The following is a 21,767-nucleotide window of genomic DNA, read 5'->3' as shown; positions in this document are numbered from 1 at the left end:
TTTTCGTTATTTCGACAATTCTGTTCTGGAAATGAAAGGAACGTGTGAGTCTCTTCATTGCTGAGAGTGGCTATGAGTATGAAAATGGATCAGCTCGGTGTCACTGCAGTCATTGAGGGCAACACAGTTCATTATAGCATGATTCGACAAATGTGCCATGGTTTTTCTTTCTTTCAGCATTCACTGCCTGTGCTATTACAAGTCTTTATCATCCACACTTATATTTCAATGCAGAAGTATGCCATTTTCTGTGAATATGTGAGAGCTTCCGGTTCATTGCCGCTGTAGGGAAATAACGAGAAGGAAATAACACATGCAGTAAATGGTAAAATTCTTATCTGCACTACAAACCAGTGTGTTCATAATTAAGACTTATACATTAAAGCAATAAGGTAAAAAACACCACATTCGCAATTCAAAACAGGAAAAAATGAGCTGTTTTATACAGCTAAAAAAAAAAGCTGGCGAAGCGGATTGAGGGACTGAAAGCCAGAAACATAAAATTTACAAATGGACACGCCCACTCGAAACGGGGAAAATAAGAGGTGGCCTAAAGGCTCCATATTTCTTTGTTTTCCCTCATCATTCATTTTGTGTACCTCTTTCATTTGACACCCTAACATAGCAAGAAGATCTGTATTCTTGTTAATGGAGTTGATCTTTTTCTAATTCCCCCTTTCTCTCATCTTCCTCTTTTTGCCTTTTATTTTTAATTTAGCTTCTGGATATACTCACCTCACATTAAACAACCTTACAACCGGTCCACAGGGACACAAAGGTGCAGGTTTTAAAATTTAACTGAGCTGAGTGTTCGTTAAAAACAAATGACCCTATAACTCCACAGATCATTATTTCAAGCCATCATTGAGTCAAAGTTATTATAGTTAGCTTACAAAAGTCACTTTTATTATTTTAGTTCATCTTCTACTAAATAATAAGAAATAAAATAAATAAAAAACTATACAGACTTAAAAAAAAGTTTAAATTTAAAAATGAAAACTGAAAATATAAAAATAAACATATGTTCAAAATATTAATAGACACTATTACAAAGATAATAAAATAACACTGCCGTGAGTGCAGTGCATTTGTTCAAGCAGACTGAAATGCTTTTAATATGACCTCTGACCAGAAGTCAGATAAATGGAAAAGGATTATATTGGATTTAACAGGGCTTGTCTGTAAAATGTTCTGATTTCCAAACTGCTCCACCTTCAAAACAACCTCCTCCCTCTCCACACGTCCCTCCCTTTCACTCCCTCTCTCTTTTTCTCACACCCTTCCTGCTCAGACAAACACTTTCAAGAGTGAACATGATGTTTGTGGCTTAAACAGGACAGTCTTGTGAAGTCTATGTTGACGGCATCATCCGATAACAGCAACAGCTCACTCAACGACTGTGGAATATCCATAACAACAGTCTACAATAACAGGTAAAGGACTTTGCGCAACAAATTTTGTCACATTTTAATCTGTGTATCTGGTAGGTTTACAGGCAGATAAATTCACTAGGGAAATACAAGGTCAGTTTGGCTTGAGAAAGACAGTATACAACAGATTTCTCTATGTATTTTTGTTGATTTTTCATTCACACATACAATCTATACGCACTTGTAAACATTTGAGGCACCACATGTGGGGAATCGACCCTGTACGTTGGTGTTGTTTGTTATATTGATGCTCACATGTTTACTGCCCTTTTCCGACGTGTGACTGCAACGTGGACATGATAAAAGGTCATTGAAGGCTCAATATACCTGCAGATGGAGCTATATAAAGCTGTACAAACAACTCTCTTCACTCAAGATAAGAACACCATTGAGTGAACCAAGGTCAAAAAATAGAGCTATATCTCTAAAATCAGTGATAAATTGACTTAATTATTTCCTCATAAAAAAAGAGCAATGCAGGATAACGGAAAAATAATTTATGAATGATAAAACTGCTCTTTTGGTATCAGGAATGAAACTCGGTTTCCCACAGAATGCTAACAAATGTATTTTTTGATCTCAGTATCAATCGGGTCAAGGTTTTTTTTGTTTTGTTTTTTACTTTGGGGCTCTTTTAAATCAGTGCGTCAATCACACTCTCTGTATTATCACAGATGTAGGGGGTGTTTTTATCTTGTGCAACTCTTTTTCCTTGCACTGTCCTACCAACTTCTTCCCCTCTCCTCTTTCGTCCTCCCCACCACGCTCAGTAAAATCCATTTTGCAAATGATTCTTTACAGCCACAGGGACGGGAATGAAGGTGCTATTTTTAGCCCTGACCAAGGGAGGAGAGAGAGTGAGGCTCACGAAAGAGGGCGAGCAAGCAAACAGGCAAGAGAGAAAGAGGGAGGGAGAGAGACGGGGGAGAAAATCATTATTTTTTTGTGTGTGTAGCAGCAGTTGGAGGTTTTGAGCTGAGGCAGGGAGCGGAGGCAGCAGCAGGGAAGAGGAGACGAGACAAGAGGAGTGGAGGAAGAAGAGACCCACAGCAACTCCAGGCAGCCGGAGAGACCCCGCTCAGGTGGGACACAACACGCACCACTGGCCTCAATAGAAACCAGAACGACGATTACATCATACTTGATGGTCTTCATGTATAACACAATTCCAATTTTATTTTCAGAATAGATTATGAATTTATTTTAGGTTATGATTCATTAGGTTTAAGTGCAGAGATTCTTTGAATTTCATCGTCATCAGAAATATCAAGTGCCAGATGTCCATCGTAATGGGTTGTGTAAGACATATCTTAAATTATATTGCTTTTGATCTTGAAGTATATTGTGTTTTCTCCCTTCATGGATTGGCATATGAACATTTGTGGGCTGGGAAAATCCAAACAGGTTTAGGTAGCGTGAATTAGTTGAAAATAGGGAAGGGTGGGAATCGGTGCTGGGTTGTGTACATTGGTCTGCCACAATAAAAGAGGGGAGATTATTTGGGCATGGGGTGTGCTGGGTGTGGGGAGGAGCTGTTTCAGTGTGTGTGTGTGTGTGTGTGTGTTCGGTGCTGGGTTGTGGTGTGCTGGGTGTGGGGAGGAGCTGTTTCCAATTGCTATGAAATCTGAGCACAGCCTGGGATGTGATGGGAAGAGGCGTTGCCATGGAAACTGGGCTTGCACGTATTCCTGTAACCAATCCCTCCCATTATATTCATTGATTTTTGACATTTACTGTACAGAGCATCAATAAGGAATGATCAGGCAGGTAATAACAACATCAAAAACTATGCTGTTTTAATAATGAATGAAGCAATAGTGTAAGTTATTAATGTCAAAGCCAACAAAAGATGCATTAGAGGTCTGAGAGTGACAGTGTTTGTGTGCTAGTGAATTGGACATATTTGTAAGAATCTTAGTTTACGTTAATTTCAACATTTAGGCCTACTAATACATAATTAAAATAAAGATTTGTATTTTTAAATAATAGTTAATGGTCCCAAGTTATTATGAACATAACAGTATCAACTAATGTTTAAAAAGATTAATACTGTTACAAATGTATTGCTCATTGTTAGCTAATCCATTAACTAATGGGTAAAGTGTAACTGAATGATTTTGTATGCTTGTTGCCAATTGCAAATATACAGTATGTTGTTATGGGTTCCTAGAGAAAATTGTATTGTTCAGAGATTGTAATTTCCTAGATCAGGAGAATTAATGGAGTTTTGGTTATGTTTCATAAATTGACTTAAATTGCCTTAAATGCAATTTAAAGAGAAACAGAAACTGTAAGAGGATTGATAATAATATTAATATCATAAACCAGAACATTTGAACATGTGAATATTTGAGTTAACATATCATGAGTGATTCTAGTTATATCATATCAAATGCATAAATAATATCTTATATAAAATTTTAATAATTAAAACAGTTGTATAAAATTAAATGTAAAAATCTTTTTATGTATTTTAATAAATTGCTTCGGTCCTTTTTGTCAGCTGTATGTACTGTATATCAGTAATGGTGGTGTATTTGTTGCATTTTATTTGTGATTTCAGTGGAGTTTTCAGAGAGATGAGAATGGTCTATGACACGATATGTGGAGGCAGTGCTCAATGCGGAGTATTCTGCTTATGACTGGGTCCTCAATTGATTTTTACGAAAGAATAACACTTAATGTGACAAACTTTAATGGTTTTAACAAGTTAATTGCTGATTTTTAGAGAGCTGAGATGAAAACAACTTTTCTGTTTCTAGGGAGAAAAGTCTGATGATAAAGAGACTTTTTGAGGTCACATTTACCATTCAGAGAATTTTAACAGCCGAAATCCAGTCATTTCAATAGGAATCCATGCAATCTGATGGAGTAATTTGAATAGGGTTCAATGTGGTCAGGATTTTTGAGTGATGGTTGATTGGTTTAAAAATGCCTTCTGTGTGAGCTGTGCTTCATACTACGCTACAATTTTGACAATACACAGTGAAAATTTTTGCTAATGTGTAACCTCCATTTTACTCTCCATTTAATCTCATTGCTTATGTTGAAACAGCTTAGATAGAAAGAAATTGCTAACACTTTACAGTAATTTTTAGATAGAAAGTGATAATTTAATACATTATTAAAATCAAAAGAATTAATATTAGGGCCTTATACACCAGAGGAACATTTTCATAGTTCCTGTTATTGGCGGGGTAGTGGGTCCTACCCGCTTTTTGGCAGGTTTGGAACTGAGAACGATTTTAGTTATATAGGAAAGCCTTTTGGGGGGACTAAATTAGCCCCTACTTCATAGTCTGACCCAGTACAACAGGAACTACCAGTGACGTAAATATATGTTGATTGGCCGAATGCTTGTCATACAAAAGACTGGCATTCACCATTTTAAAAAGCTGTGTAAACACACAACGCCAAAGTCCAGGCACTTCTCTGTCCTCCATCGTATGGTTATTTCGTTAGATTTGTATTCAAGATTTTAAAAAGCTGTGTAAACACACAACGCCAAGTTGCTCATTGTATAGCTCATGTTAACTAACGGGACATTATTGTAAAGTGTTATCAAGAAATCTTATTTATAATTTTTCTTTCCTATCATTTAGGTATTTATTAAATGACCACTATTTCCACTTTTACAGTCATGCGTCCCAGGTCCAGATTACTGGCTAAACGCGGCCTTCCCACCATCAGGGAGGGCTATGAGGAGCTGGTGCAGGACCTGAACCAGACCAACAGCCAGCACACCACCACACAGGACTACTTCCTCTCCATCTGCCATCTGGCCCGGCCCACCTTCCCTCTGCATGAGCCCGACTGTGACATCCTTTCCATCAGCCCTTTGGATTCCCCAAAGCCCTGCCTAAGACTGCACCGCCTGCATCAACATCTGCAACCTTCACTGCCCCACACCTCCACAAGCAGCGACCAGACAGTTGAACAAGCCTATAAAGAGAAAGATAACGTCAGATCTGCTCTGTCAGAACCTCTGCAGGCCCACGCCGCCCCAGAGGAGGACAACGGATGCAGAGGTGACACCCCAGGCCCTGCAGATCCGCTGGAGTACCTCTACAGCCACAGAGGTGCTCTAGCGCTCTCCACCAGAAGGGGCAGCATTCCTCCACGCCGGCCACGCAGCGACACCTTCCCATGCGGTTCCTCTGTGCCTGACGCCCAGCGGAAACGCAGCTGCCCAGAGCTTTGCCTGCCCGAGATGGTCCCAGCGGCGACGGTCCTGCAGCGGTCGCCACTCAGCAGGAAGAAGCTTGATGAAGCCAGTTTGGCCTCACGTAGTGGCATTCCCAACAAGCTTGACAGCGCCCCTGCTGGTTGGAGGGGAAAGAGCAGTCGTTGCAGTGACAAACAGACCATAGTGTCCCACTGGATCTCAGAGTGCCGCAGCGCATGGAAGGAAGCCCGCATTCGCGCATGCATGCTGCCCGCCATTGCCGAGAAGTAATGTACGCCTGCAAAAATCTCTTTCCGGTGAGGTTGAATATCACACAGAGTAACGTGGATTATTGTGGAATTATTACTTTGCACTTCAGGTTTATATGCATATACATTTTTGATGTATTTTTAAACTTGTGACCCTATAGATGGTGCCGTGTTGATAGCACACCATAGTGTAGAGTTACAATGAATGTCAATGATGACTGAGTCAGTCCAGTAATGTCCAGTCGTGATCAATAAATGCATTGATTGTTGGATGCCTTTAACATTGTTTGGTGAGATTTAAAAAATAAAAAAAAGCATAATCAAAATTGCAGTTCTAATATATGAAACCCAATGTAGTTTAAAGATTACAGCAATCCATAATATTCGCAGATAAGAATCTCACTGTGTCCACAACTATATTTGGCTGGGCAAATTTAGTTTTAGCAAATTTGCATATTAGGCAGCTACTGTGATGCAGAATGAATATGCCATGCTTCCTTGAAATGTCATCAAACATTTGATGACATTTCCAAGATTTTTTTAGGAAACAGGTTCAGCAAACACTGGGATTATGACTAGGATTAGGACCTATTTCCACCATGGATATGTTCAGAGATGTTATATCCAATTTTTTTTCTATATAACGTCTTGAGTAAGTGCTTTTTTGTTCACTGGTATTTCGCAACAAAATGACTAAGCTGTAATAATTCACTGCCACCTTCTGACAACAAAGACAAAATGAGTCATGTTGAAAATGGCTATCATGTTTGTTTTCAGGCCCTTGTGTTGCAGTTTTAAAAAATGGAGCATGGTGTAGCAGCTTGCAAGCACAAATATCAGCTTTAGAGTGAACTAGATAGTCCAGTTGGAGGATAAATGATTAAATATCCTGGGTAGGAATCACCTTTGTTAAACAACAGAACATACAATGAAAAATCTGACCTACATCATTTCGATATTCAGAACTACGGCAAAAGGCCAATGTAGAACTGCACTGTTATCATGTTAAGACTGTTTGTACACACCCAGAAAATCCTGTTTTCTTTGCTTTGATTTGGTGTTTCAGTATTCTGAGATTGTCTTACTATTAAAAGATTAATTAGTACGGTTGCATGTGAATTTGTAAATTATTTTGTATTCATGCATATGAAATTTCTTTAAATTATTGTTATGGATGTAATGATTTGAGAGAAACTGTATATTACACCATATGAGAAAAGGAAAAATCCGTTGTTTGTAAATTTTCAGCAACCTTGTACTTTTTTTTTTCTTTTCACTTTTTTAAATTAATAAAATGTCTGTGTTTTATGTATGGATTCTGTATGTTGTTTTCCCCCTGTTCCATCAAGTAGATTAAAATTACAGTGAGTCCTCTGAGACAATTAGTAGTCTATTCCATTAGCTGTAATGTTGACCTGTTAACCTGATGACTTTTACAATCTATTATTTATATATATTTAAATCAATTTTATTGATCAACAGAAAAAGCTAATGAACATTACGGTTTAGCATAATGCCCTCTAAAGGTGCAACTACTGCATTTCCACATAAAAATTCTTTACAGTGATAAAATGCTGCAGTTTAGGTATGATTTATTTGAAATTATATTCATATAGTCTACATTCAATATACATATTGTTTAAAAAAATTAAATAAAGGCAACAACACAGAGATCACATACAGTTTCAGTGTTGTTTTAGTTTATTACATAATTTGGAATAATTATTTGCTTTGTAAATTAATTAACTGTTTAACTGTTGTAATGTTATGCGATCTTTTAAAAAAATTACTGTATGTTTGTTATTTTATATATGTGCATTATTTTATCTCACATGGCATAACTAAAGATTATAGCAGGTGTTAACTGTGATTAAAAACTAAAAAATGTAAATGGGGCAGGGGTGGGGTGCTACAAACCATTCAAGTTCATTTGATTAGAGAGAAGAATTATCCCACCCCCTTGTGTTAATCAGCATAAATAGCTCTTTAAATTGGCACATGGCTTCACATCAACCTTCAAGGACCCAGAAGTAAGTACTAGGGCCCCAGTGATAGGTGGGTGCAAGGGGGCCCCTATAACGCCCCCAATGGAGGGTGTTTTGTAGCGTGTGTTGGTGTTTGGTGGAGGGTGTGACACAGTTGATTAACACGAGGGATGGGGTGGTGATTTTTTCTAATCAAATGAGCTTTAAATGGTTCATTCATACCACCCCACCCATAAACCTGTTACACCACATGGAAATGAAAATTGGTGATGTTTCTGTAGTTAAAACTAACATTTATTTTGCTAATTACAGGCGGTCATCCCAGTCCTGCCACAGAAAAACAGAGGGCGATGAGGAGAGTTGACACGGAAAGCGAAAAAAATATATAACGCGAATGTACTAGAAAGACTGCAGAATTGAAAGACTGTGTCTGTGAAAGGAGAGCTACATAAATGCATGTAGAATGAAAATAGGACTTACAGTTTTCTTCATGCAGCTTATAGTGCTGGAGGGATTTTACGAATATTTAGAACGACATAAAAGTGAGACAATAATAACTTTAATAATAATAATTATGCTTGCGTGAACTATCTAGCTTCTGTCTTTATATGTCTTTTACTGCCCCGTGTGGCTAGTTGAAGTACTGCAGCAGCTGCGTAGATAATAACAAACCAGAGTATCGCGAGATTGAGCGAGGACTGTTTGGCTGTATCCCCAGCTGTATTGTGTTGTTGGTTATTGTCAGAGTCCCAAAGGAAGGGGTAGTTATGGCAGATACAAAGGCCAACTCTTCTCAAACATATGTGATGTGTAATTTAGCCATTCGGTTACAAGTGCCCTTAGTACCTCTCCTGGACTGTTAGCTGCTGTAGAGGAGGCGCGGGAACACTTCAGCAGGTAAAAATTGATTCGCGTGCGCGTCCTTTAAACCGGTTTCAGGTCGCCAAAACTGGATTGAACAGCTAGTCCGCTCATTTACTTACCATTTAACAATTATTGTCAAAATATGCGGTGGTGTTCAGTGGAAGATTCATTGTTCCTTAATACTTTCAAACTTTAGCGAAATAATGTTTGAAAACAAAAGCGAGCTGTTGTGCTTAAAGCTAGTGCGTAAGCTTTTGAAGTAAGTTAGCGTTAGCGGGGATCAGTAACTTTCTGGGAAAGTGAGCAGCATTAACGTTACATAACATCAGCAGGGCAGCTCGTGTTATCCCATTCCCAGCATGCACTGACTCTCACGACACTACTGCTCACTCTTGCGTTATCACTTAAATGTTTAAAACCGTTTAGTCTAATTGTAGAGTCAGATTAATTTGTAGTCTGTAACTTATAGCGTTAGGTATCTTCTCAGTCAGCTGGTTTATATTGCAGTCAGTCAAAACTTCCCTGTGTTTTTATGGCTTTTGCTTGTTCTCTAGCTCTTTCTGTCTTTTCCTGGCTGTGCTCGCCCTGGTGTCCCACAATGCTGAGTGAGCAAATCTCAGCTTGTCAGCGAGATCAACCTGTGCTCTAGCAGTGGTGCTTTGGCTGCCCCTAACTGGTAAGAGATGGTCACATTTGATTTTATAAGGCACACGTGTGTAGATAAGAATAGATATGCTTTTGAAATCTAAACGTGTGTACATAAAACCTCTCCCAGTTTGGAGAGATTTCCATTTTACTAGCACTAAAAATGATTGTTTAAAGAATGTATGATCTCAAATATACATACATGTTTACTTTGAAGTACCCCCATAATTTACATTTATTATGTTAGCAGATGGAGGTATGCATTAGAAATTATTTGTGACTACTAACTGCATAGTAAAGATGTAAATGTGGTCCTAAATAGAGTTTTGTTGTATTGGACATGGAAAGAGTGAGCATATGGTTCAATGGTGGACACCACATGGGAATGTTTTATTACAATATTTGTCATTCAATATCAGTATTTATCGTGACGTTTGGTTCATACTATTTATGGGAAAGGAAAGGCATACCACATGTTTGTTAAACCTTGGGAATGAATATAAATGTAACATTCTTTGTTTATAAGTAAACTCCATAGAGTTAGTGTTTCCCTTTTCCCCCCAGGATTCTGTTCTTTATGACAGATTTGTTATCAAAAATGATGCCTAAAAAACTAATTACTAAAATGTTTACAGTTTAATTAATCTTTTAAATTAAAATAATTAATTAGCATCAGAAAAGACATTTTTATTTTTTGCCAAATAAGGAGCTGTAAAAATTGATTTACTGTATTAATTATTTTTTTATTATTATTTATAATAATGTGTTCAGTAATAATAATAATAATAAATAAGGTTTTAATAAGTTGTATAGGTGTAACAATAATAATAATAATAATACTTTATTAGTACAGTCAGTGCAGGTCAGTATAGTATGCTTAATTTTTTTACATAAACTTATGTTATGCTGAATGACAATAGAACTGTATTTCAACAATGTTTGAACTTTTTTTAACATGAAACATTTAAAGTAGACACTTGCATTTATAATGCTTTCTATGTCTATAGATTCAATTTTGTAAATTTATTTTGATGCGGACACCAAAATGGTTCGTCTTGTCTTTGGTCCTCATAAAGATTTCATTATATGCCATCATGCCGTGCAGTAGATGAAACCGCAGCTCTCACTGAACACAAAACATGCATCTGATTGTTTAGATATAGGCTAGATATTGAATGCTAAATGAAGTTTATTATCAATATTGTGTATTATCACATAGACCCAGGTGTGAAACATTTGTCCAGAAATATCAGGGATCTTTGAATTTCAGTCACTCTGTCATTGGTGATGTTTTGTGATCCAGTTAGAGTGCGTACCAGAGGATTGCAGAACTGTCTCTTTAATGATTAATCTGAGGCTGTTGGATGGTTCTTTGGCCTTAAACTCAAATATTGCTCTGTTAATATGTTACTTGTTCCTTTCTCTTAATTTCATCTGTAGATTTGTTTCATCAGTTCCATCTGATTGGGTTCGTCCAGGCTGTCTTCTCTTTTTGGTCCAACAGAAACACTTCATTCAGTAGCCATAATGTCCAGACCTGGAGACCTTCCAGGTAAAGCAGAGGGGCCTGTTTATTTTACACGTTGCAGTGCATAAAATTACTTTCTAAAGGCTTGTCAAGGGTTTTAAGATACTTTCACCTTTGTTTTAAATAGCTTTAAGAGACAATATTTGACAGCAGTTTCTCTTTTTAAATGCATTAAATTGTGGCTGTTTGAAGTAGCTGTTTGTTCATATGTTATTGACACAGTGCTTTTCTCTTTTACTTCAGCCCTGGAAGCAGGTCCAGGTGCTTCAGAGGGACTCCTCGGGGGAATGTCCATCCCTATAGGGATGACCCGTCGAGCTTTCAGCTATGACGAAAATCTTGAGTGCCCTATGTCTCCACCTCCATCTGACATTAATATTAACAACCTGTGGAGGCGACCTGTTATACCTAAGAGGAAGTTTGCACGACTTGCTGAGGTGTGTGTGCATTGATTGTCTCTGACTCAGATTTATTTATTTATTTTAGAAAAAATATAATTTTTAAAACGTATTTTAACCACCTGGGGGTTTTAAATACCTGGGGGATTTAAGAACTGCTGTTGTTGTATGATTTTCTGTTGTTCTTCTGGTATGTCCTGTTTGTGTTTATGTGGTTTAGTGTGTTTTAATTATGTTGTGTCATTTTTTTGTTTAGGAGGGTGAGTCAGAAGGAGGGGTAAAGTGGTGAAAGCCCCAATTACCTCATCTGTCATGAACTCCCTCATCATCAGTAAGAATGTTATGATGACACTGCCTTATGCATCACATTTCAAGTGTTAACTGGTGTAAAACAGTGGCCACATTTACTGTCCAACTACAATATTTTTTTGTGCAATGCATATTTTAGTCAGGAGATTATTGTGCTCCTTTAATATTGCAGGCTCCGTCTCTGATCTGCGGCTACACTCCTTCACAAAAGGCTGTGAATTTAGAGGAGAACCCATGCACCATCGTGTGGCAGAGTCACATGCAAATTGGAAAGAGATCCTCATGACTTTCTAAAATGTCAAATAGTGATCTTTACATCTCCAAAAATTTAATGTGTTTTGGATGAACTAAGGAAAACTTCAAATCTCAAACTCAGATGCCAAAGAAGAGAAAGAGCCATCTCTGGTCAGTCGCACATAAGCTGTGAGAGCATCTGACAGGATTGACCCAAGCAGAGACGCAGGTGCTGAATGATCTTACAAGTTATTTCACAAGCCTTTTAATATAAAGCATGTCTTGTTTGGGAAAAATTGGATTATTGATTTTGTGTGTGTTTTGACTCTTATGGTTCAGCTACTTAGAGCATGCCACCATATCTCTCTACTGTATATCGATGAGCACCAGTCCAATTTCCAATATACCATCTGGCTTATAAAAGTATATTGATATTGACGTAGAAAACTGGGATATTTTGGCCACGACCGTGAGTCAGCAAATCCACTGTTTTGATGTTGTAGGTTAGTCCAGCCATAACTTTTCACCAGTAGGTGTGTGGTTTACATTTTTATTATACATTTTTACAGTTTTTCTCTTTTGCTTTTGAAGAAGTACTAGACCAAATGACTTTTAAGTGGTAAAAAAAAAAAACAATAAAAATTAACACTGGAAATTAAATAAAATTTATATATTTCATCATGATTTGCTCTTATTTTAATTTTGTTTGTTTTACCCTTACCCTAATCCTAGTGTACAAAAAAACTAAACAGTAGGTCTGGGGTTTCATTTTTCCTCATTTTAAAGTCTTGTCCACTTAAGTGCCAACCTTTTAGAAGGGACCATGTACTTAAATATGGGGCACGTTTGAAATTGTGTTTTAATGTCAAGGGTTGTGTAATAGAAGATTTGTTAAAAAAAAAATTGTAATCAGTATGTTTTTTGATAATGCAAAGTATGAAAATATGTATTTGCATCTTAAAGAAATGAGATTTAAACATTTTTATAAACATTTTCCCTTTTAAACAGTTTTATCCACCTTTTACTTCCCTCGAATACCAATTTAAGAACTGCTGTTGCAGGCTAATGATAATTTTGATGTCCTATATGTGTTTAGGAGGATGAGCCAGAAGGAATGGTAAAATTAAACTGCTACCTTTGAATCTCACTAAACCTCCGGGTCCCTGTGGTGATAAGGCAAAGCCTCTTCTGTCATGAATAGTTGGCAGCAGTAAGAATGTTATGATATCACCTGATTCATGCACAGATTTCACATTGTTAATTTGGTGTAAATGTGTATATTTGTGGCCTTAATGGGATCTATTATGTTGCATTACAGAGCAGACCCAGGAGAGCATGCACAAGTTCGAGAAGCAAGCAGGACTGACTGATACAGTCTACACTCCACACAAAGGCCTGAAAAGAGGAGACCCGATTTAACCATTGTTGCTGCAGAGTCGATGCATGTAGGCAGAGATCCTTAGTTCAACAGGCTCAAATGTCAAAGCATAGATTGTGATCTGATAGCCTCAAAACAAATTTTTTTTTTAAAGCATATATGAAGTTTTGGATGTTGTAGCAGCTTCAAATGCAAAGCGCAGGAAGAAATTAGCGGCGGAGAAACAGCCTCATCTGGATCAGTTTCGGACGCCTGCCGGGACCCCTCAGTCACACCCAAAAGCAAAGACGCAGGTAATGAATGAGTCAACAGCTTCACATCCTTTGTTTTGCATTAGTCGTTTTTTGTACTGAAAAATGAGATGGTGATTTTGTGTGTGTTTGACAGGGTATGGTTCAGCACTCAGAGCTCCACCGCTTCTCTCACAGGCTTTGAGATGAGCACCAGTTCCAACTCCAATATAGATCTGGCTTCCAGTGATCGACCTGTAGAACGCTGGGGCACTTTTGGACCACGACCTCAAGTCAGCAAATCCACAACTGACCCAGGTACAGATCCAGCCATAACAGGTAAACCAAATGGTGCACTTTATACATAAACAATCCTTTCTTCATATTCTCCTTAAAATTGAAAATTAACCTAATGAACCCCCATTGTGTTAAATAAACCTTTTCCAACAGTTAATGTAACACTCATATCATATCGTTGTCCTTCTCTGTGCAATACGAGAATCGATACGCTGGTGCCAAATATCGATATTTTGATTCATAAAATAAGGCGCTCTAGAGTTTCCTGCTCCCAGCGTCGCTACTTCATGGGTCCTTGAGGTGGCGCTCAACACATGAATGAGGGAAACGACAACATAAGTTAACTAGCCTAAGAAAAAGAGGGCACACTAAAAAGGCTGTCAAACAGTGCCTGGTTTCTGGACTAAGTTATCTTTCGCTTCTAATCGTACTAATAGTGTCAAAACACACAAGGTTTACATATAAACACAGTCGGTAATGTCTAAAGTGAAAGTAAACAGTTGAGAGAAAAAAGGAAACGTGCCTGTGCACAGTATATGAGATGAGTGCAGCTCTTAAAGTGACAGACTAATTGTAGTAAACATGCTGCTGCTCGTCATTAAAGGAATAGTTCACCCAAAAATTCAAATTTTGTCATTATTTACTCACTGTCATGTTGTCCCTAACCTGTATTAATTTCTTTCTTTTTGCTGAACTCAAAAGAAGATATTTTGGGTAACCAAACAGTTGCTGGTCCCCATTAACTTTCATAGAAGGAAAAAAAAATATGGAAGTTAGGGCTGGGTAAAAAAATATTGATTTTCTCGATTTTAATTGATTCTCATTTTTATGAAACAATATAGATTCATAAATCCCAAGAATCAATTAGTGTAGCCTGTCAGAAAGTGAATGGAACATTGTAGTGTGCCTCCCATCCAATAAATTGCAATAGGCTCTTGTGATTTGTTACTTTTTTATAGAAAAAAAAGTGTCAGATTTCAAATTCTGTCCATTTTATTACAACATTTAAATATTCGATGACGTTTTGGTTGTTTAATTTGGAGTGACAGATCGCTGTAGCGCATTGGCTAGTCTGGCGGCAGCGCGAAACTGATCGACAGCCACCATTTAAATGTTTTTGTTCCAAAAAATGAATACAAGTAGAAATATAATTATGTAATTTAAAGTTAGTATTATAAATTTAATATTACAAAAACGTAGTATATTTACAGTGTTTGTATACAAATCAGCAAATTTCAACCTTCCATATGATTGACTCTCAGGTGTGTTTTACAGCAATAGTTGGTTTTTTTTTTTTTCTTGAGAAATATTGATATATATTCAAAATCTATATTGAATCGGAATCAATTCAAATCAAATCACAAGCATGTGAAGGATAATCAAATCGAATTTGTGTCAAAACCCAACCCTTATAGGGACCCTTAACTGTTTGGTTACCCACATTCTTCAAAAGAACTTATGTTCAACAGAAGAAAGAAGCTTATTCAGGTTTAAAACAACTTGAGAGTGAATAAATGACAGAATTTTCATTTTCAGCAATTTGTACTTAGAAGAGGGATTTAACCTTTTCACAGGCATTTTGTTTTCATAGATATCAACAGATATCGGATTGTCGTAATATATCGATTATCAAAGAACTGCTGTAAAATGTTTTAAACGTCCGCAGAGAGCTTTTTACACATGCATTGCTGAGGTGTTAGAAGTTCATTGGCCTTCCCCTCTAGATGTTAGAAATTCATACCCACCCCCTCCTGTTTGTTCACAGGGGGCTTTGCCCTGCAATCCTATAAAGGAGCTCAGAAACCCACCCCTATGGAAGTGATGAAAGCCCAGGCCACCCGCTTGGCTGAAGACCCCACCAACTTCCAAGCTCCCCCCAAGATGGAGATCCCCACCATGGATGGGAAGAGACAGATGACCCGACCTCACAAACTCAAACACCGGGACATGAACGTCCTGACACCCTCTGGATTCTAAGTGAACTCCTTACATCCACCTCAGCTGTACACACAGTGAACCTGTAGCTGGTCTACCCTCTCTCTTACTCCCTTGTGCTGTCTTGCTGCTGGGTCACTGCAGTAATAATTGCTTTTCCCTATCACAGACTCATCCTTTTGCTAGTGTCTAAGTAAATGTTCATCCTCAAAAGATGCTGTGTGAGTGCGTAGCAGCATTTTTGTTGGTGCTGTTGTCTTTTGTTGGCCTCTTCTTTGTTTTGCCTTTTAATTTTTCCTTTAAAGTGTTACTTTAAGCTAGTATGTGTGAGAACGTGCATTCCTTGATGTTTTTGGATGTACTGTGGTGTAATTATTCATGGCCTGACTGTGAACCAAAGCAGTGTTTTTATGTGTTGGGTTTTTTCGTTCCATCACATAGCAAGTTAGAAAACTGCCTAGAGCTTATTGTCATATATTGAGAAATGATATTGTGATTTCCTGTGTAACATCATCAATACACAGTGGGTTCAGTGATAACTTAATTTTTTAAGTCTTTGCTGTTGTGTATTATGACATTTAAAGCATCGTTGTGATACGGTTATGTCGAGGATGGTGTGACCAATGACGAGGGCACTGAATTGACTGAAGGTTACAAAAAACTTTGGCTGACATTTTATTTAATGTAACAGCTCTGGACAGAGGATGTCTTATATTTTTGTTACAAGTTTAAAATTGTTTCAATTTTTCAAAAGGTCGAATGTATTTACTTTGATCTTGTTTGATCTGTTAATACATGAATGAATAAATAAATGGAAATAAATGCCATTTTTGCTCTTGAATGTCTTTCCTGCAATTCACTCTTCACTGTTTTTGGTAATAGCAATGATAAAGAAAGTTCAAACTAATCTTACAAGGGCACATGCATTGCAAGCTATTAAATGTGCTTAACTGTGTACAGCATTCAATTGTGTTTTGTAATCTAAATTTCTTAATTGGCTTAAAATGCATGAACATTGTATGTGTACACTGCTTTTAATATTAAATTAAATTTATTTACATACACGACATACATGCATAATTGTTCATATATTTTCTGACAATATCTTTTTTTTTTTTTAAGAAAATATTTTATTCAGCACTTTCAGATTATGTCTAAAGAGTTGTGACACTTGAAGACTGTAGAAAGTTTAACTGAAGCTTTTCTATCACAGGAACAGATTACATTATAAAAATCATGTTTTTAATATTTCACAATGTCACTGTTTACTATTTAAATGCAGCCTTGGTGAGCATAAGAGTTTTCAAAAACAAAGAAATCTCCCAAAGCCTCCTTTTGAGTCTTAATTGTATTTATTTTTATTTATTTATTTTCTGTTGGGGTTAGGTTATATTATTTAAACTATATTTGTAGAGGTCTGTACAATGTGCCCTTTTAGATAGGGGTGTGTGTGTGTGTGTGTGTTTTCTTGGGGAGACCCCTACTGGTCAGGTGACATCTTCCCTCCCTCTTGCAATACATTTATCTGCCAATAGGAGGCAGTGGCCTCCTAAAAGTGTTGTCTTTTGGTGTAGAAACTCATGTCAGATATACCATCATAGAAACTTTTACTGGGTAAACTGAAATAGAAATGAAACTGAAATGACGATTATCTTTGCTGTAAAGATGTCTTCCAACATAAGTGATCAAAACTCTTTAATGGCAGTAGATCCTTTACACAATCCTTGTCACATCAAACCAGAAACTAACATCCAACGTTTGTTTCATCCTTCCCAGTGTCTTCCCTGTGTTTCTCTGGTTCATATGCTGCTCCATTGGCAGTCTCCTCACATCTTATGCTGCCATGGTAAACACGCTTTCCTGGAAGTCCAGCCCCCACCACCCTCCACCCAACAACACTTACTCACTCTCAGAGAGACTCTCTCTCTCTCTCTCTCTCTCTCTCTCTCTCTCTCTCTCTCATACACACACACACACACACATATGCTCACCTCCTCCCAGAGCCCTTTTCCAATCCCTCTGTGACGTTGTACTTTTACACACTGACACATCGTAGGTCATTTCCTTCTTTGGCAGTCTCACTGGGATGTCTGGATTTAATATGAAGACTGGCGGTCCACCCAGCTCAGAGTGTGAGGGCCTCTGTTGTTTGTGAGACACTGTGATAGAGCTGAGATCACAGTCTGACCACAACATGTGGACGTGGGCTCAGAGCTCATGGATAACACACTGTTGTATAAAGTTTGATTGCGTTGCTGATGTTACCCAGGCTGTGATTCGAAGACACAATCATGATTAAGATTAAATACACTTAACATGAGATCAGAAGTCTTTGAATTGGTTCGTTATTATTCATGCCAGTGAGATTGTTTTTTTTTTGTTGTTTTTTTTTACAATGTTACTGAACATATATAGCAGAAAATATTGACCAATAATAACATCTTATTTATGAACCTATAGTAATTATGTTTCGTTTCTTCTTATTATTCTTTCTTTCTTTCTTATGAAATGACCAAAAAAAACAAAAAACATTTGTGGCCAAATTTGACTATTCAAATGTATTAAAAATATGTCCTTGCACATGAATCTAAGTTTACTTAATTTGTACATTTACTTTACAAGATGATGTCTGTGTCCAAACTCCAATAAGGAAGTAACATAAAACATGTCATAATGCAGATCTAAATATATATAGAAGACATGTCAGTGGACACAACTAGACAGCACAAAAAAGTAAAAGTAAAATGCATTTCATAGAGGCAATTTCATCTTCCACAATTGCCTCTACAGAACTTAATATATATATATATATATATATATATACATATATATATATATATATATATATATATATATATATATATATATATATATATATATATATATATATATATATATATATATATATATATATATATATATATTATTATTATATTATATATATTATTATTATATTTTTTATAGGAATAATTGAGCTTTATTTATTAAATCAAACACATATTTCACTTACCTTTTTAAAAATGCAGATGGTTTTACTGTGCCCAAAGAGTTAAATACATGTGCTCACTTAGCTGGGAATAATTTGAGATTCAATGCCTCAATGCATTCAGTTCATATTTGAACAATGAAAACAAAAACTGCAGGTTTTGGGTTTGGGTTTCTATAATTATTGTGTTTTATAAGCTGTTTTCCTGCTAACAAGTTTGTCCTTTTGCATGAGGAAGTGACTTTTTATTAGGGGTAACTTATACAGCCTGATTGTCTAGTTACATATTTCCAAATGTTTTCTACAGTTTGCATTAATTCACATGTTTGTGTTGGTGAGCACCCCCTTTGATAATCAACCTGATAGACTTGTGGAAAAATGGGACTAATAGTAATTTCCATTAATGAGCGCTCAGTGTGTGCTATAATTGGAGGTGACTTGCAGCAGAAGGGCGAAATCATAATATGAATTAATGAGAGGATCTTGTGAAGTTAAACCACTTGATGTACATTCCATTGTCACATTGCAGACGCTCTCAGCATTGAGCCTATCAGTCTGATTGGCAATGAACAAGAAAAGTCAAATCATAACCCAGTTATCCAGTACCACAGTTCTTGATTCAATCGCTTGAATCGCAGCGGCCAAATGAAAAAAATTATGCCAATCCAAGTTTGTGAGCAGTGAACTATTAAATCCATGGTCTTGTGTTCAGGAAATACATAGAGAGGGGAAAAACTCCATAGAAATGACATTACAATCTAGCTATAAATGAAACAATATAAGAGTACATTTCTGTGCTTTAATGCACAATTCTGTTTGTGAATTATGATGTATTTTTCTAGGCATAAAGTGCAGAAAAAGTCATAGATTTACAAAATAGTTTAATTTTAGGTGTACTTCTTCTACAGTATGGAGTCCTACATTAAAGTGCTTTATAAACATAAAGTGTGCATTTCATGCAAGTTAAATATTTATTTAACATGTTTAATAATAATTAATCATACAAATGTCTCAGGGACTTCTCCTATTTCTGGAAAGCATTTAGGTTTCAGCTTTATTTAAATAGGAATGAATATATAAATATGCCACCTAATATTTGGTCTGTTTTTATGTTATATGGTAGATAAAATAACTTTATATAACAATTCATAATATTTATGTTGTAGGCTTTCTGACATCATTCATTTACTCTGTTTTTAATTTGTTAAGAATAAACAATGGTTATATTATTAATGAGCACAATCCAAAGTCATTCAACTGATCAATATGTTCTTGTGTTTGTGTTTAACTTTTCTTTAAAAATTTATATTTATGTTATTTTATGATTTATATTATATTATATTATATTATATTATATTTATATTATATTATATTATATTATATTATATTATATTATATTATATTATATTATATTATATTATATTATATTATATCCTTTTAGCTGAACTAGAATGTCTAAATGAACTCAACTGCTGTGCTGCTTTGTACAACATCATTTGCCTCAAAGCTAACTCACCCAGGGTCTGAATGTGCCATGGAAAATGTTTTGACTTTTTTTTTAAATAAAGCTTTTATTCATTTCACATATGAATCCATTTCACATATGAATGTCCAAGAACTACTGATCTGTTAAACATTATATAAAGTTAATGAATGTTCTTATAAACTATTGCCCATTTAATGTGCTCTTTTGTAATTTGTCTTACTGAACTGGCGCCCGTAGGCTATATGAGATAATAAAGAGTCAAATAAGATAAAAAAAAACAATGTAAAAGCAATTTCAACACAGCCACTGGAGCTGCACTTTGGCTCTGTTAAATAATTGTTTGAGGGTGTGACTGTTTGTTGCTCGTACCACCCTTTTAGTGGTCACTGACTGCCAAATGATGATACTGGACAGCTCTGACAGCACATACGTGATTAAAGCATTTACTGTAATTCAAACCACATATTAAAATATTAATAGCTTTTTTATTATCATTATTTATGTGTTATTTTGATAAATTACAGGATTCTGACGCAGCTCAAAACAGTTTGAAACAGTGAACCTTTTTCTTTTTTTTAAATCTATTGTTACTTAAATGCATCTGTTTGTAATTTACAGCTATTTTAAAACAGTCCTTCAATTTATGACTCATTTTACAGTAGAGATCATTGACATCATCTTGAATGATACAGCATATAGTCTAAAGTATGTATATTTCAATAAGCACAAATATGAGTTGGTTTGTCCTTACAGCTTGTACTCTTCCTCTGAATGTTAGAACATGGATGTGAAGATCAGTGAGGTCTGGTTTCAATTCATCTAAAAAAAAAAAGTGTGTGTGTGTTGGGGTGTTCAGATCATTTCTATATGGATTTTGTTTTTGGCACAGGGACATTATTGTTCTGGAATAGGAAAGATCCAAAGTCAGAAGCACATAATTCCCTAGAATGTCATTGTATGATGTAGCATTAAGATTTGTTTTCACTGGAATTAAATTGATAGTCCAAACCCATTATTTCAAAGGGGTATCATACTTTTTCCTGGTAGTCTATCAGTTTACCTGATCTTTTCAGTCTCTGTAACACCTGAATCATATTTGGCTTTAAACCAAAATATTAAACTCTATGATTCATTCAGCTTTAGTATATGTAGATACCGTATCATTTCACCTTAGTTCTTCTCACCTTCTATGGCTTGATTAAATTCTTTTTGAGTCACTGTGGTGGGGAGGATCCACAGTTCTCCACAAAAGCCCCCCACATGGGGATCACACAGGGCCTGTGTCTTATTCTGCTTAACATGACACAGATGTCTAGACACAAGAAACTTCACAGTATTGTAGCTGCAACAGGACCAATGCTTAAACATTGGAAACATTAACACTGAAATGGAGATTCTCTACAGGGTCCTAATAGACTTCACCTAATCAAAAAATCAAATAAAATAAAAAGTTTCAAATGCATTTTGGCACTATATGGAGCCAGCATAACTTTAAGGACAAAATTATTTACATTTGCTCCCATCACAAAATCACGACTTTATTTTCCATTGCAGTTGCTAGTAAAAATAATTTTCTTTGTACAAAAATGTACATGTCCATTGGCATCCATTCCTATTTAACACAATTC

At 36.2% G+C, this 21,767-nt stretch overlaps 2 protein-coding genes across 4 annotated transcripts; both read left to right on the top strand.

Moving 5' to 3' along the window:
* Positions 1-1,274: 1,274 nt before the first annotated feature.
* si:dkeyp-72g9.4 lies at positions 1,275-7,172 on the top strand. Of its 3 annotated transcripts, none has more exons than XM_019093563.2 (3): positions 1,275-1,433; positions 2,386-2,512; positions 5,069-7,172. In XM_019093563.2, the coding sequence occupies exon 3, from the start codon at positions 5,071-5,073 to the stop codon at positions 5,884-5,886; it is 816 nt and encodes a 271-aa protein (XP_018949108.1). In that variant the 5' UTR covers positions 1,275-1,433; positions 2,386-2,512; positions 5,069-5,070; the 3' UTR covers positions 5,887-7,172. The 3 variants fall into 3 exon arrangements, with proteins under 3 accessions (XP_018949108.1, XP_018949109.1, XP_018949110.1); XM_019093564.2 differs by having other exon boundaries at positions 1,276-1,433; positions 2,389-2,512; XM_019093565.2 differs by lacking the exon at positions 2,386-2,512 and having other exon boundaries at positions 1,281-1,433.
* Positions 7,173-8,537: 1,365 nt separating this feature from the next.
* kiaa1191 (KIAA1191 ortholog) lies at positions 8,538-16,494 on the top strand. Its single transcript, XM_042711498.1, is given in 10 exon segments — positions 8,538-8,746; positions 9,268-9,389; positions 10,799-10,910; positions 11,130-11,323; positions 11,541-11,565; positions 11,568-11,615; positions 13,146-13,243; positions 13,419-13,498; positions 13,593-13,774; positions 15,498-16,494. Coding segments are annotated over 8 exon segments (864 nt in total). The 5' UTR covers positions 8,538-8,746; positions 9,268-9,389; positions 10,799-10,885; the 3' UTR covers positions 15,710-16,494.
* The last annotated feature ends 5,273 nt before the right edge of the window (positions 16,495-21,767 follow it).

Source organism: Cyprinus carpio, chromosome A21 (genome assembly GCF_018340385.1).
Source record: "Cyprinus carpio isolate SPL01 chromosome A21, ASM1834038v1, whole genome shotgun sequence".
Taxonomy (NCBI): domain Eukaryota; kingdom Metazoa; phylum Chordata; class Actinopteri; order Cypriniformes; family Cyprinidae; genus Cyprinus; species Cyprinus carpio.
The sequence above is the reverse complement of the archived record's forward strand: the minus strand, read 5'-3'. Positions and strand labels throughout refer to the sequence as shown.

Coding starts and splice junctions, on each gene's coding strand:
- si:dkeyp-72g9.4 (XM_019093563.2), top strand. CDS start 5,071: ATGCGTCCCAGGTCCAGATTACTGGCTAAACGCGGCCTTCCCACCATC.